The 16951-nt window shown below is 46.0% G+C and overlaps 1 protein-coding gene across 2 annotated transcripts in view; it reads left to right on the forward strand.

Moving 5' to 3' along the window:
* The window catches only part of PARP1 (poly(ADP-ribose) polymerase 1), a 98871-nt gene that overhangs the window by 11889 nt on the left and 70031 nt on the right, over positions 1-16951 (forward strand). The window contains exons 1-3 of one of the 2 annotated variants that reach the window (XM_068232819.1): positions 9591-9614; positions 13571-13733; positions 15304-15416. In XM_068232819.1, coding sequence (XP_068088920.1) covers positions 9606-9614; positions 13571-13733; positions 15304-15416 — 285 coding nt within the window. In that variant the 5' untranslated portion in view covers positions 9591-9605. Of the gene's footprint in view, positions 1-9590; positions 9615-13570; positions 13734-15303; positions 15417-16951 lie in introns of those variants that run through there. The other variant, XM_068232818.1, reaches the window with a different exon arrangement.

Genomic DNA, 16951 nt, shown 5'->3' on the forward strand with positions numbered 1-16951 from the left:
CTCAAATATAGCTTCCCTGGTGGTCTAGAGTGGGCCAAACATAATGCAAAGTGGGAAAACCACTTGAGGGCCAAATTTAATGGCTCTGAGGGCCAAATTTGGATTGTGGGTTGGAGTTTTACATGTATGTTTTAAACAGTACCAGTTGCCTGGCAGCCCTGCTGGTCTATTTGGCTGCAGTAATGTCTGAATCACACCAGAAACGAGCATGCAGCTAATGTTGTCAGATTTGACAAAAAAAAAAATCAGAAACCTCTGATCTGCTGCATGCTTGTTCAGGGTCTATGGCTAAAAGTATAAGAGGCAGATGATCAGCAACATAACCAAGCAACTGGTATTGCTTTAAAGAAAACAAATATGGCAGCCTCTGTATCCCTCTTGCTACAGTTGTCCTTTAGGCAGTGTCCTCACTTGCGATGGATTTCGTATGGCCAGCGGGAGTGGACGGTGTAGTGTCTGCTCCGATGGTTGGCTGGAGTCCGGGGCAGATGTGTTACCACCAAAGGCTATATGGGCAGCTCAACCACCTGTCCAGCATTATCGGTGACTGCACAGAAGTGCGGCCCGCTTACCGCAACTGATCCATTGCAGAGTGACAAGTGTGAATGGCTCTTATATATGAAACTAGTACCCCCAAGCCCGTTTAAAAACGGGCTCTAGGTCGGTTTTTTTACTTTGCGCCTCACGCGCACCCGTCCGCCCGGCTCACTGGCCCCGTCCCAAATGCTGTCCGGGTCCGTGCAGCGCACATGCGCAGTAGCAAAAAGCATGGACTCAGCTACACAGGCACAGCGTGACACAGGGAAACGGGTTTTATAGAGGATAGGAGCTGTTCACCGTCAGTTTAACGCTGAGCGGAGATCGGACAAAAAAAAAATGGCGCGGTCCTCCGCCTCCTGGATCTTCGGTACGGGATCACGGCAACTTGGCCATTCGAGGCTTACTGCACATTCCTGCCCCGCATCCCTCCCGTTGCCGGGAGCTTTCTGTGCCTGCGTAGTACTACTGCCCCGGCGCAGAACTCTCCTGGCTATGGGAGAGAGACGGGGGAGCGCATACTGCGCATGCCCCAATTGGCCGAAGATACCGGGACACTGCCCGTATGCATGACATTTGTTTTCAGCTGGTACACTTTAAGCTTCCAATACTGTTCTCTCCTCACTATATGTATGCTATAAACACCATTTCTGCTGTTGAAAACAGGCGTATCTAGGGAAAACGGTACCTATGGTGCACCTCCAAATATTTTAACGTGTTGAATTGGCTGTGTCCAAGAAAACAGTCCCCCAGTAGGAGGCGGCCATGGTACCTGCACCCCTGTAAAAAAACCAAAAACCTACCATACACAGCAAGCTCAATTTTGATAGATTTCAACAATAGGAATCTATTAAACTTTGATGGAACCATGAGCATGGGTCAGTGTTCTACCCAGGCTCTTGGAGAGCACCCGGCAGTTATCAGCTCACCTCCTCCTATGCTGTAAGAATAGTTGCACACAGAAGCACCGGCCCTGCATTCTCTCAGCTCACCCCACCCGGCTGTCATCGGCTTACCTCCTCCTATGCTGTAAGCAGAGTTGCGCACAGAAGCACCGGCTCTGCACTCTCTCATCTTGCAGCACCTCGCTACTTTTTCATGCCACCCGGCTGGAAAAAAAATTCTGGGGAGAACACTTTGGGTGATTGATGTTTGGGGGCCCCTGGTCTAGGGCGTTAACACATAAACATTTGAGCCCTTAATATTGCCCAGTCCTATCCACTGGCAATAAATCCTACATAAGGAATAAGTATAAGTAGGGACTAGGGTCATCAACCCAAAATAAACTGCAAAAAACACAGAAAAACGTAGTCCCTCTTTTTCATACCATATGAATAATCCAATTTCCACAACTGCAGCAGTACCTTAAAGATAGTCTTTATTAACAACAACACATGATTAAAAACATCCTGACCTCCCCAGGCCCATAATTATCCAATTGATACAAATAATCAGTAATAACTGCTAGGCTCCTATGTTCTCATTAAAAGCAGCATATTGCTCCAATAATATGTCTCCCACCAGCAATTGCTAAATAACAGTATGTAATATGGTGGGACACTTGGTCAAGAACTGCTGCTGGTCCTGGACCACTTAATAAAGTACATCTGTATACAAATATAGAAATATATGCTGATACGTTCATCTATAAGTAGATCCTATAAGTAATAGTGGTATAGATGTGCTTCAAGCAGAATAAAGTGTCTGTGCATAGAAATCAGAGTCCCTGGTGGGGACTGCATCAGAATAAGATAGAGGAAAACAAAAATCAAACCATCAATGCAATAGCAAAAACCACAACCAAACCGGAAACTTAAGTGCGTGAGTCAGAAGAGATGACAAGAAGAGAGGTGTGAGGACCAAACCAGAGTATTATGCAAGAGGAAATAGAGATGTTAGACCATGTCAAGGAAAAATATAGCACAGAGCTTACCAGCAGTATGAATGTGAGTGGGGCCGTGGGGGTCAGCGATCCTATCTGTTCCGCCGAAGCTGCCTTAGGCCTGTACAGATGTACTTTATGAACTGTTCCAGGATCAGCAGCAGTTCTTGACCAAGTGTCCCACCATATTACATACTGTTATACATATTACATTGCCTAGGGCTATTGATGTTCTTTGTTCCTGTCTGTACCTTCTACAAGTACTCTTATGGCCCGTACTCACGGGCTGCAGAAGTGGCCTGTCGCCAGCACACGTGAGCGTGTGGGCGACAGGCCGGCGACAGCTCCTCGCCAGGTCCCTCCGCGTACACACGCGGAAGAGGGACCAGCGGCGAGACGGAAGCTGTCGCCGACGTTCCTCCTCCCCCCGCCGGAAGCTCCATTTACCACAATGGAGGTTGCTGTCGCTAGTCCGCGTACTCACGCAGACTAGCGACAGTTGCGGGGGAGGTGCGGCGGCGACTGTCGCCATGCGATTGAAACTTTCAATCGCATGGCGACATGAGCGACGGGCGACAGTTCGGGGTGCGCGCGCGACGGCCCATACTCACGGGCGACCTGTCGCCGCAACACGCGCGCGCCGCGTGTTGAGGCGACAAAAGTCCCTCGTGAGTATGGGCCATTACCAAGGACTAGTTTTTGTCTATGACTAAAAGTATTCGAGGCAGAAGATCAGCTGGTAAGCCAGGTAACTGGTATTGTTTAAATGGGATTAAATATGATATGTCTACATATCCTTCTCACTTCAGTTGTCTTTTAAAATTCCTAAGCGTTGACAGTTAAGAGATTAATTTCATGTTACATATTTGCAATCAGCAAGATTGTAATACGCAAATTAAAGGAGGTGGAATCCTAGCCTGAGGAGTTGGTGGATTTTTGTACCCTGCCGTAAGGCCCCATTCACACTGGAGTGTGTAACTATCAATTTCAGCAGTGCTTTCATTCAGTAGCATTTTGAAAAGTGCTACTGCAATGTAAAGTGTATGGCTGTGTTCTCACAGTAACGATCGCCAGCGATTAGCGATTTACTGAAATTGCAAACAAGGGGCTTAAGGTTTATTTTTGTTTTGTTTTTAAGCAAATTTGGAGCAATTGCTTTTCATTGTTAAATAATTGCAAAACGCAATCACTCCAAACTCGCTGTCCCATAGATTGGCACACATTGGAATTCAGCGATGTTACCACGACAGTCCGCTGATCTGTTTATCGGAAGCCTGGAAATGAGGACCCGGAAGTGCAGCATTTCGCTTGTGCATTGAAAGCAGCTCTAGTTGTCATTTCAGTGGATTCTAGAGTACACCAGCCTTATTGAGAACAATGGAGTTTACATTGTGCTTTGCCTTCTGAATGGTGTAAAATGCCACCAAATGTCTGAAATAACAAGTAGAGTGAGCTAGCCTAGTAAAGGAGGTGTTATGTTTGTGCTTTAGCACTTGCCTTGATTTTTATTGCACAGGAAGAGACAACAAACTTATCTGAAAAGTAAACCTGTCTGCCCACTCTTTCAAGTGTTGATAAAGATCACAGAGATGAGACAAATAACATTTATATTGCACTTTTCTCCTGGCGGACTCAAAGCGCCAGGGCTGCAGCCACTAGGATGCGCTCTATAGGCAGTAGCAGTGTTAAGCCCCCTCTACACCTTTCAATTCCAGGGGCGATCAGTCGAATTCAATTGGATCGAATTCGATTAGATCAATTAAATCCGACATGTCCGATCGGAATTCGATCAATCGTGTGATCGATTTGCAATAAAAATTAGCCAAAATTGATCACATGATCGATCAGACATGTCGGATTTAATCGATCTAATCGAATTCAATCCAATTGAATTTGATTGATCGTTCCTGGAATTGAATGGTGTAGAGGAGGCTTAAAGAAAACCTGTACTGAAAATAAAAGTCAAAATAAGCATACACAAGTCATACTTACCTTCCATGTAGTCTACTCCTCAGTGTCTTTCTCCTGTCCCGCGTCCTATTTGTTCACTATGATCAAGGGAATTTTCCGTCCTCCATTTTGAAAATAGCCATTACCCATAACAGCTTTCTGGTCAGCACACAGTTAAACTGTAACATCGCCCACTTCAGCCATAGGGAAACATGGACATTACCTGGTACATCCGTTTTCCTCTCAGCTATAACTGACAGCAACTGATATTTTACTGACAGCAACTGATATATTTCAGATCTGACAAAATATTGTCAGAACTAGATGGGATTATTGTCAGAAGAAAATGGTGAGCTTCTGAGAGGAACTGATGGCAAGGTAACTCTGTAACGTTCATTTGAAGTTACCTCATGTGTTTATTTTAAATATTTTTGCTCAGTACAGGTTCTCTTTAAGGGCTCATACCCACTAGCAGCCTTTTATAAGCGCTAACGGTTTGAAAAAGCTCTTGCTAATTCAGTGCTATGGGGGATTTTTTTAAAATCGCATCCCTCAAGTGGGATAACACCCATAGCATTAAGTTAGCGAGAGCTTTTCAAATCACATAGAGCTCAGAAATGCGCTGCTAGTGGGTTCCAGGCCTAATGCTGGCTACACATGATGCGTTTTTTTTTTCTTTTCTTTTTTTTTTAGAGTCTGGCACTTTGAGCCGAGAATATTGAGCATTTTCACAATATTCTATTGGTCTGAGATTTTGATTTTGAGGTTTTCATAAGCTGTGAGCCATAATCGTCAAAGTTATAACAAATAAAGGCTTGAAATAACTTGTGCATATAATGAGTCTATTTCATATATTAGTTTTACCTTTTAAGTTGAATTACTGGATTAAATGGACTGTTATTTTAATTTTTCCAGTTTCATCTGTATTTTATCCTCTCTTTAAAGAAAGATCTACCTCTATACAACCTGGCCAGTCAGGGGTCCTGCACAGACTACAATAGTTTAGAAATGTAGATCCTCCTTTGTATAATCTTCTGCCTAATCTCTATTTGCAGGCATATCTAGGTCAGTAGGGTGCGGAGCTCATCTGCATTCACTGAATGTTTACATGGAAACCCCCTGTGACTGTTTCTTTACTTTACAAGTGTTGCATACATGCTAATTACTCTTTTGATGTTCCCTCCCACCAACTGGGAGAAGAACAAAAAGAAATAGTGTCAGACACCCCCCAGTGCAGGCTTTTGGCTTTATACTGTACATTCCTAGTTTTGTTTTACCTTCCCCCACAGACGCTCACATTCCCCAGGGCCAGGAGCACACAAAGAGCAGCCTTGACTTCCTAGTTCTCAGAACTTCTTAAAGCGGACCTGAACTCAGAACTTCATCTCCATTCTAAAATATGAGAAAACGCATAATAAAAACATTTCTTTGTTACAGCTGATACAAATTCTAAAATAAATCTGCACTGTTTCTACTTCCTGGTTCATGGAAGCAGAAGTATTGTTAACAGCTTGTGCTTTCTCATGGGCTTATCTGCCATAGGCAGTCATGTGACACAGGGGAGAGATCAGATTACAACTAGTGATTAGACACGAATGAGGCGGAATTAAACAGGCTAAACTCTCTAAATACATACAGAGTGGATTTTGCTATGTATTTATTTAGTTCTGTGCATGAGTTTGGGTCCACTTAAGGATACCTTAGTCCAAAGGAAAATCTAAAAAAAGGGGGATGCAGGAGCATTTGTAGTGGGCGTTTTCTTGTGCCCGTCATTACTCTGTACCAATCCTCTGAAGCTACTTCCGGGTTGGGAGGGTAGGTGAAGACTGCGCAAGCGCTGTCTGGCAACGCATGTCCTTGATCATGTGGCCGGGAGCGTTCTGGGTATGAGCACTATGTCACAACTATGCAATGTGCAGAGTGCTCTCAGCCTTGGGCTCACGATCAAGGCAGTCTTTACCTACTCTCCCAACCAGAAAGTGGCATCGGAGGGCGGATCGCTCAAACTCAATTAGATGCCCAATTAGATGTTAGATTCGACTGTGCCTTGATGTATTTTATGTAAAGATGCTCCTGATTTCAGAATTATGCTGCCCATACACTGCACACAGACTTTGAATCGATTTCAGCATGAAATCAATTCTCAACCTGTGGACCTCCCCCTGCCAGCAGCAATGATATTACCTGTCCGCCGGCGCAAGTCCCCTCGTCTGTGCTGTCCCTTTCTCCAGCTGGCCTACTTCTCCATCTTCTCTTCACTTCCTGTCCCGAACGGAAGTTCAAACAGTGGAGGGTGCTCTACTGTTTGAACTCCCCCTTCTCACAGGAAGTGAAGAGTAGATGGAGAAGACGACCAGCCGGAGAAAGGGACAGCACGGACCCGGGTATTCGCGCAGGCGATGTATTGCTGTGTTGGTTGTCGTCAAATCGAAAGCCGCTAACAACTCGCTCCCGACAGATCGACTGAATGGATCGGTTTCGGATGGAAAAAAGTCGATCAGTTAACGTTTGCATTAACGATTTTACAGCAGATTCGATCACAGTGATCGAATCTGCTGTATATTCGCAGGAAAGTGACGTAGTGTATGGGCACCTTTAGATGAAATGCTGATCTGCATTTCCCCTTTACCAAATTATACTCAATATTGGTCCATCACGATATGAGGCTCCGTTGGACCAGTAGTGGGGCTCAGGAGAAATGATGGACCTAGCAGAGTTTTCTGGAGAACAGCCAGTATGTGACAGTCCTATCGGAGGGCCTGAACTTTAGCACTCTTACTAAAATCTAGAACGCCTGCAGACGTTTGGGTTATGTTTTGTGATGTGCTACATGTTTGGGCATTTTTTGTGGTTAGATTTTGCAGACTTAATTTGCTTAAACAGTTTCACAAAATTTTCCCCAGATTTACCTTTCTCAGTTCATTTTTTCTTCCCTACCATTTTTGTAGTCATAATGAAACCGTTGTTTATCACCATTAAACTAAACCTGTACATTCCTCTCCCACAAAGGAGCTATCGGTCTAAGTCTCTGTCATGCTCTGTCCACACTTTGCATCTAGACAGCACAAACCCAATTAGGAAACTGATTGTGTTCAGGGGCCCCGAGAGGCCCTCCTTCAACCACAGTATTTGCTCTGTATTGCTCCTGTGCTCATAATAATCACTTCTATAGATAGTATGAATAGTGGTAATCATTAAAACTATCCCCATCCACTTCTTGCACCTCTGACACTGTAGTTGACATTGGCAGGTTTTGGTGTGCTGTATCAATTGTTATGTGTATGGAGTGTTTGGGGGGGGACCCATTGTAAAACTTGCATCGGGGCCCACAGCTCCTTAGCTACGCCACTGGTTGTGTTTATCCTTGACAATAGAATTTGTGATTTCACACCTACATACCATGGTTGTCTTGAAACTGGATTTAAAGGGAAGGTTCAAGCAAAATTAAAAAATGAGTTTCACTTACCTGGGGCTTCTACCAGCCCCATGCAGCCATCCTGTGCCCTCGTAGTCACTCACTGCTGCTCCAGTCCCCCACAGGCAGCTTGCCGACCTCGGAGGTCGGTGGGCCGCATTGCGTACATTTTTACGTATTCCCGCTGGTGCAGGAACATTAACACATACATTTTTATGCGTTGCTGGTTCAATGCGTACATTTTTTGCGCATTGAACCAACAATGTGTTCCTGCACTGGCGGGAATGCGTAAAAATGTACGCAATGCGTCCCGCCGACTGCCAGCAGGGGACTGGAGCAGCAGTGAGTGACTACGAGGGCACAGGATGGCTGCCTGGGGCTGGTAGAAGCCCCAGGTAAGTGAAACTCATTTTTTTTTAATTTTGCTTGGACCTTCCCTTTAAGCCTTGGATCCACTTGAGTGCCTTTGGAAGCGTTTTTGGATCGCCGGCTCTTCCAAAAAGCGCTTGGCGAATGAAAGTGAATGGAGTGGAGCCCAGTAGAGTGAATGCCATTAGGGCAAATTGCAATTTTGGGTCCTGCAGCATTCTTTGAACCCCTTTCAAAAGCAATTTTACAGCGGTTTGTGGGATTTTCATTGTATGCAGCCGCAGGCCGTTGCTGTGGCGCTGCATGCACCATCGCTCTGCCTCCCCCTCTGCTCTCCTGCAGTCTGATAGGAGTTAGTATAGACTACAAAGAAATGGCTGCCAGAGTGTATACTCAAGGAAAATGAAAATGGCTGCAGAAGTCAGGGCTGCGGAGTCGGTACAAAAATCATCCGACTCCTCAGTTTATGAAACCACCAACTCAGACTCCGACTCCAGGCACTCAAAATTGCTCCGACTCCTTAGTCTGATTTTTACAAAGGCTAAGGATTTGTTTCAAAAATCATCTGACTCCGACTCCTCAGTTCCGCACTTGTAAACGCACAGGAATCGCAGCGGCAATCACTGGGGAGAGCTTGCGCAATTTCACAGCACAGAAACGACCTCCAGTGGATCCCAGGCCTTAAAAAGTACCTAGTCATGGAGCAGAATCGGCCAGATATCGATTATGCAAATGAACTTATATCTGAGCACCTTAAAGTGTACCTGAGATAAACGATATAGGCATATTTATACTTACCTGGGGCTTCCTCCAGTCCCATGAGGTCCGTGGAGTCCCTCGCCGTCCTCTTCAGCTGCTCCATTCTGCAGCTATCTGGCCCAGAATGCTCCTGGCTGAGGGAACACAACGAATGGCTCGTGCGCGAGACGCGCATGTGCTGAAGAGCGTGGCTGGCTAAATTACCGGGCCAGATGTAAGTATAAATATACCAAGATCATTTATCTCAAGTTTCCTTTAAAGCGGTATCATCACCATAAAAATCAAATTTCAACAGCAACTGGTCTGAGTGATAAAGATGCTAATCCTGCATTCAAAACGTTCAAAACTTTTTCTGCTGTTATGATTTGGAGTTATTTAAGGAACACTGGCCCTTTAGTAGTCGTGCCAAAGAATTGCATGCTGGGGGTTCTTTTTATCTATAATCTATTCCTCCTCTTCCCTTTATTTCCCTGCCAGTTTCTTATCTGAAACCTAATCCCCCACTCACTTGTGTTTACAAGCAAGGCTGAGGCAACTCAGCGATTGGAGGAGACAAGAAAAAAAGTAAAGGGCAGAAATGACATCATGAGCTTGCCTTAACTGAGGGCAAAAGACATGGCCCCCACCAGGAACAGAATTCTTGTAATTTATTATGTAACATTCACTGAAATCAAAACATGGACGGTATAATACATGTGTTATGTAAGTAGATCAAGTATTTATTTACTTATATATGTGTTTTTTGCTCCCTGGCATAGTATGGCTGATCCTACTGCTTTAACACTGCACAGTGGCCAGTTGCGCGCCCCTAGTGGCTGTAGCTCTCAAGGGAGAGTCTGGCAGTGGAAAAGCGCTATACAAATGTGAGCATTATTAACATTATCATAAAGAAATGAAATGAGAAATAGCTGTGCTGTGTGGGAATCTTATCAGGAAGCCGTTAAGAATGCCGGTCGTCTCTGACTCATCCTGTGACATTTATAAACTGGAAATGTTTGTGCCGTTGGCTGGAGCTGATGCAGGGTGGAATAAAGCTGTCACAGTGGAACATTCTCAGACAGCCGGGGTGGTCTGTGTGATTTCTGACGCTTCCAAATCCACTTTGCAGAAAGTCCGCTCCACTCAAAATGTGTATTTCAGTTTTGGGTGGTCAAGTAACATGCCGCTCCTTCCATTACAGCACAGGCTGCTTACAGATATGTGAGGACAGTCAGGCATGCTAGTCAGTGATATTCCTGCCCATTTAGTTGTATACTGTAATAATACCCATGATGTAGTTGCTGTGTCTAATCTGTGCAGGTGGGCCTATGCTTTAGTTTTGTATTTGAACCACACCTGAAGTAAGAGGGATATGGAAGCTGACCTATTTAAAGGATACCCGAACTGACATGTGACATGAGATAGACATGGGTATGTACAGTGCCTAGCACACAAATCACTATGCTGTGTTCCTTTTTTTCTTTCTCTGCCTGAAAGAGTTAAATATCAGGTATGTAAGTAGGTGACTCAGTCCTGACTCAGACAGGAAGTGACTACAGTGTGACCCTCACTGATAAGAAATTTCAACTATAAAACACTTTCCTAGCAGAAAATTGCTTCTGAGAGCAAGGAAAAGGTAAAAAGGGGAATTTCTTATTAGTGAGGGTCACACTGTAGTCACTTCCTGTCTGAGTCAGGACTGAGTCAGCCACTTACATACCTGATATTTAACTCTTTCAGGCAGAGAAAGAAAAAAAGGAGCACAGCATAGTTATGTGTGTGCTAGGCACTGTACATACACATATATATCTCACCATGTCACATGTCAGTTCAGGTATCCTTTAAATGCAGATTGCCTGGCTATCCTGCTGAGCCTCTGCTTCTAATGGTGGCCATACATATAGTGATTTTGGCAGCCAATCGACCAAGACAGATCTATTTCTGATAGAATATGATTGGAGAGAGATCTGTTGGTCGATCTGGGGGCCCCTCTGGCTATCTATACTGTAGGGGCTAAGACTAGGGGCACCTCTGGTTAAAGGGGAAATGAAGTAAGAGGTATACGCAGGCTGCCATATTTATTTCCTTTTAATCAATACCAGTTGACGGCAGCCCTGCTGATCTATTTGGCTGCAGTAGTGTCTGAATCACACCAGAAACAAGCATGCAGCTAGTCTTGTCAGATCTGACATTAACCACTTGACGGCCGCAGTTTTAAACACCCCCCCCCCCCCCCCCCCTCCTAAAGACCAGGCTCTTTTTTTGCAGCACTTGGCTGTACAGCCCAGCTAAGAAGTATGGTGATCGGACTCGCCTCCTAATTTTGTCCCTAAGAGGACATGCTGCTGGAGGTGTCCATCGCTGCTGTCATTTTTTTTTTTCTTCTTCTTAGCCTCATAGAGCCTCTCTCCCTCCGCCCAACCCCCCCCCCCCCCCCCCCCCCTCCGCCTAGAGAAATGAACAGGACGGCGATCCGTCCTGTTCTCCGCCTCTCATAGGCATCAGCCTATCCCCAGACAGTCAGAGGCTGGGGATCACCGATCTCGTACAGCGGTGCTGGAGACCGCAGCGCTGTATGCATGTAAACAAAGGGGATTTCTTTCCCCTTTCATTTACAAGCAGCCTGCTAGCCGCGATCGGTGGCTAGCAGGCTAATCGCGGAGCTCCACTCCTTAAACGAGCAGGGAACGGTCGCGCATGCACATGGCCGTTCCCTGGGAAATTGCAGCTCCTGGACTTGACGCCAATTGCAGTTAGGCTGTCCTGGGGCTGCCGACGCGGACTTCACGTAGTTAATGTCAGAAACACCTGATCTGCTGCATGCTTGTTCAGGCTAATAGTATTAGAGGCAGAGGATCAGCAGGAGGGCCTGGCAACTGGCATTGCTTAGATAGAAATAAATATGGCAGCCTCCATACACCCCTCTCTACAGTTGGTTCCCCCAGTCATTTTCATCCAGAACTGTGAAATACTAGCTTGTAGCGCTAGTGTGGGCCTAGCCTCCGTTACACTTCCCATCACCTCCCTCCCCCCCACAAGCTTCCATTATAAATGTTTGCTTTGTGAAACACTTTGTGCTGATTGTTATTATAATTTGCTGCCAGGCATGGCTTAGTGGGGTCATTTGTGTTGCTATATTTGGAAGCTTAATAAAGTTTGTGTATTCATAAACCGTGCAAAATTTTCCGAATGGCTCAACTACTGTCGCTCTAGAGGAGTATGGGAAAATTTTAACTGCTCCTGTATTAACCACAGGAAGTAGTTATAACAAATTCTATATCTGCTTTTAAGGGGGGCTTTGTGCCCTTTTCCACTAGCCTAAGTTTTGCGTTCTGATTCCGGTCGCAAACGGATCGCAAAACGCTGGGTACAGTAAAACTAATGGAAACGGCAGCAGCCATTTCCATAGTGGAGGTTTGTGACGTGATCGCAGCGCGATTATGATTGCGGTTCAAAGTGGAAAAGCGCACTTAAATGCTTTCTTTGCATTGAAAGACATCCATGGCTATAATTGGTAAGTAATGTCGTGAATGATTTTTTTTTTCCCTTTAGGGCTAATTGGACCATGCTTTGTAAGGGTTTTTTCGCCTTCCTCAGGATCAACAGGGATATGTGAGGGTGCAGCTCGATAGACTTATTTTTTCAACCCAAATAACTATGTACTACTTAGCTGGTGTCATTACCCATCAGATATGTGCTAAATATGTGCAGTGGCTGAATGGAGTAATGGTTAAAGGGATACTGTAGGGGGGTCGGGGGAATATGAGTTGAACTTACCTGGGGCTTCTAATGGTCCCCCGCAGACATCCTGTGTTGGCGCAGCCACTCACCGATGCTCCGGCCCCGCCTCCTGTTCACTTCTTGAATTTCAGACTTTAAAGTCTGAAAACCACTGCGCCCGTGTTGCCGTGTCCTTGATCCCCGCTGATGTCATAAGGAGCATACTGTACAGGCACAGACCATACTGGGCTTGCGCAGTACAATCCTGGTCACATCAGCAGGATCGAGGACACGGCAACACAGGCGCAGTGCTTTTCACACTTTAAAGTCTGAAATTCCAGAAGTGAACCGGAGGCGGGGCCGGAGCATCGATGAGTGGCTGCGCGGGCACAGGATGTCTGCGGGGGACCATTCGAAGCTCTGGGTAAGTTCAACTCATTTTCCCCGACCCCCCCTACAGTATTCCTTTTAAGAGCTCTGCCTCTGACACAGGAGACCAGGGTTCGAATCTCGGCTCTGCCTGTTCAGTAAGCCAGCACCTATTCAGTAGGAGACCTTTGGCAAGTCTCCCTAACACTGCTACTGCCTATAGAGCGCGCCCTAGTGGCTGCTGCTCTGGCGATTTGAGTCCGCCAGGAGAAAAGCGCGATATAAGTGTTCTGTGTTTTGTTTGTTTTGTTTAAATATTTTTCTGTTCAGTGCTCCCATCTTGTATGGTGAGTTTCTGGCTAGGAGCACTGTGCATTCTTGTATGTGTTTGCCTTAGTGTTTGCGTTTTTCATGCATTTTTGGTGTGATTGAGGTCTATATTTTTTACCTTTTCCAATATAGTAAAATACAGTATCCTATTTATTTTATCAAAATTGCTATGCTAGCGATCCTGCCTTGTGTGCTTCTAGCCTCAAATACCACACTGTGGTCAGGTTAATGATGCTGTCCTCTTGTTTTCTTTTTCTTAGTCTCCCATGTTTGACGGGAAGGTTCCTCACTGGCACCATTACGCGTGTTTCTGGAAGCGTGCGCGCGTCGTGTCCAATGGGGATATTGATGGCTTCACGGAACTGCGATGGGATGATCAAGAGAAGATTAAGAAGGCAATTGAGACGGGTGGCGCCTCCGCAGGTGGGTATTTCACCTGGCTGAGTTTTTTGGTCTGGGGTTTGCAAATGATTGTACAAATTGTCTTTGTTTGTTTTGCTCCTATTTGAAACTGACCTACAGCTTGAAGTCAATGGGAACCTGTAAAAAAAAATAAAAAAATCAACCAGATATTTGCCTTCCTGCTCCTCTCCTGATCCCTTCATTGCAGTGCTGGCTCCCCCGTTTGAATCCCCTGCCGGAGGAGGCTTTGGTAAATATGTGGTAGGAATTTTTTTTTTTTTTTAAATCCTGGTTCACATCTGCATTTTTTTGCGGAACGTAACCAGAACGTATACTGTACAAATGGAATGGATCCAATGTTAACCTATTGGACCGTTCACATGCGTCCGTTGGTACGGATACGTTCCGGTCCCCGGATCGAAAAATTGCTGCAGGACCTAATTTTCCAGACCATTCTGCCCAGCGAAACGGAACCTGACAAAAAATGCTGCAGTATTGGGGCAATGGAAAATGGAATGTTTCTTCACACTACTGAGGAAATGGACCGTTCCACGGGGATGGGGGATGTGGGAACACAAACCTGACCAGAGGGTGCAGCAGCCAGGCTGGTGGGTGAGGGAGGGTAAAATACACACCTGATGCTCTTTTGAAGCCGGCAGTAGAGGCTTCCGTCGTCTTCCGTGTCATGTGACCAGACACATGATGCGCTGTGTAGTCAGCGGAAGAAGAGGAAGCCCCTACCGCCGGGTGCAAAAGAGCATTAGGTATGTATTTGCCGGCAAACTGAGTGAAAATTGATCCGATCGATCGTTGATCAGATCCGTTTTCACTTTCCATTTGGCAGTGTGCGCAGAGCCATCCGGATCCGGTGAGGCGGAGACCGGGTCCGTTTGGCTCACAAACGCTGATGTGAACCGGGCCTACAGGTTTCCATTGACTTTATTGAGAATCTGTAACATAAAAAAAAAAACCTCCGACAAATACTTACCTCGGGAGGGGGAAACCTCAGGATCCCAATGAGGATTCCCCATCCTCTGTAGCCTGGGGGGACCCAGTGCTGGCTCTCCTAAAACTTACCCCGACAAGCACTATACAAGCGCGGATAGCCGTGCTTGTACAGTGCTTGGTATGTACCTACCGCGATCCAGCGCCACTGCAGTAGTGGCTTTCCGATGGGTTCAGGCGGAAATTGCCATTCCCGATCGGGTGCAATCTGCTGCGCAGGCAATTTGCGCAGTATGGCAGATCCGATCGGGCTCGGCTATTTCAGCTTGAGTCCGAATGAAGAGCCGCTATTGTGCCTGCGCTGGATCGCGGTAGGTAAATATTTTCCTTGCCACTCTTTGGGGGTTCCAGGGCTGTATTGCTGGGATAGGTGAAGACTCAATAGTCAAACGGAGAGTGGCGTGGTGGTGGAGGGTGGTGCCTATTGTTTTGGCAAAGGGGGGTAGGAGGGGAGGCAGCTTATCTGTGGGAATATACAGTATCTAAGCATTGCAATGAAGTAGATTGTTTTTAGTGAAGCTTTCTTGCTGTAGTTTCAAGCCTATGCCGAGTGCCATCTGATATTCTGATGTTTCATTCTGTGCAGGGGCCGGCGGAGGAGAAGGCGGCAAAGGAAAAATGACACTGAGCGATTTTTCAGCTGAATATGCAAAGTCCAACAGAAGCACCTGCAAAGGCTGCAATATGAAGATCGAGAAGGTAAAATGAATGCCATGTACTGAGAATAGGTGATGGGAGTATTCACCAGGGCTGTGGTGTCGGAGTTGAAGACTGAGTCGAGGAGTCGGAGCAATTTTGGGTGGTTGGAGTCGGTGGTTTCATAAACTGAGGAGTCGGATGATTTTTGTACCAAATCTACAGCCCTGGTAAGTATTAGACTAAGGAGTCGGAGTCAAAGGAATTTTGGGTACCTGGAGTCAGTCGGTGGTTTCATAAACTGAGCAGTTGGAGTTGATTTTTGTACCTACTCCACAGTCCTGTTATTCATGTGGCGACACAACCCAGGGGATACATGCTCGCTCTATAGAAAGCTTTGCAAGCATGCTAGATTAAAGAGAATCCGAGGTGGGTTCTAAGAATCCTATTCGCACACAGAGGCTGGGTCTGCATATAATGCCCAGCCTCTGTTGCTATACTGTCGCCCCCCGCTGCGCTCTGCTGTGCTCCATAAATCAAACGCCCTGCTAGCGGCACGCAGCGTGTCGCAGACGGCTGTTTACCTTTGGTAGTGTCAGTCTCCCCCCACCTCCTCTATGTCGCCGTCCCCCGCCTGCGTCCCTTCCCTCCTATCAACGGGGAGGGAAGAAATGCAGGAGAGGAGTGGCGACACAGAGGCGGGGGAGCGGCGAGAGTGACAGTGTAGATGTAAACAGCCTGCTAGCGATGTCGCTAGCATGGCGTATGATTTATGGGGGACAGCAGAACGCTTGGGGGGGGGGGGGGGGGGACAGTATAGCAACAGAGGCTGGGTATTATATGCAGACCGAGCTGTGTGCTAATAGGATTCTTAGAACCCACCTCGGGTTCTCTTTAAACTCCTATGTAACGTGTGTAGTGTTCTATTTGTGCCGGAGATGTAATATCAGAGTATTTACCTTTTTTTAAATTTGCTGATGAGCGTTTCCTGCAGCCATATCAGGTGCTGCTTGGCCTGAGCACTCGCCCTTTCCTTCCCCATGCAGTGTATATAAATGATAGCGCTGCTAAAGCAACTTTTTTGTGTTTACGCTCAAAAGCCTTACTTATGTTTTCCTGTTAACTGCAGTCACATGATTTCCTACATGATACTGCTGCCTCAGGGCCCTGACACCAAAAAGCGTTTTGTGGGTCGTTGTCGTTTTTTTAAAGATGCTTCCATTGACTTGCATTTAATTTGCGGCAAAATTGCTGCAATCCTGTTTTTTTTTTTTTTTTTTTAAATCGTGATCACAGCTATTTTACCACAATTTTAATGCAAGTCAATAAAAGCGTTTTTTAAAAAACAAAAATGACCTGCGAGCTGCTTTTTGATGTCAGGGGATGCATGTCCAGAGAGAAATCCGATACTAATAGAGAAGTTCTCTCCCTGCATGCATCGGTATTTTCCTGTATGGATAAGTATGTCACCATTTTCCAGGGAAATATGGAATAAGGCCTTTTAGCTTCAAAACAAAAATTACTTTTACAGCGTCAGTGATCTCCCCAAATTTTTTTTCCAGCCGGGTGGCATGAAAAAGTACCCGGGTGTTGCGCGA

Source organism: Hyperolius riggenbachi, chromosome 4, assembly GCF_040937935.1.
Source record: "Hyperolius riggenbachi isolate aHypRig1 chromosome 4, aHypRig1.pri, whole genome shotgun sequence".
Taxonomy (NCBI): domain Eukaryota; kingdom Metazoa; phylum Chordata; class Amphibia; order Anura; family Hyperoliidae; genus Hyperolius; species Hyperolius riggenbachi.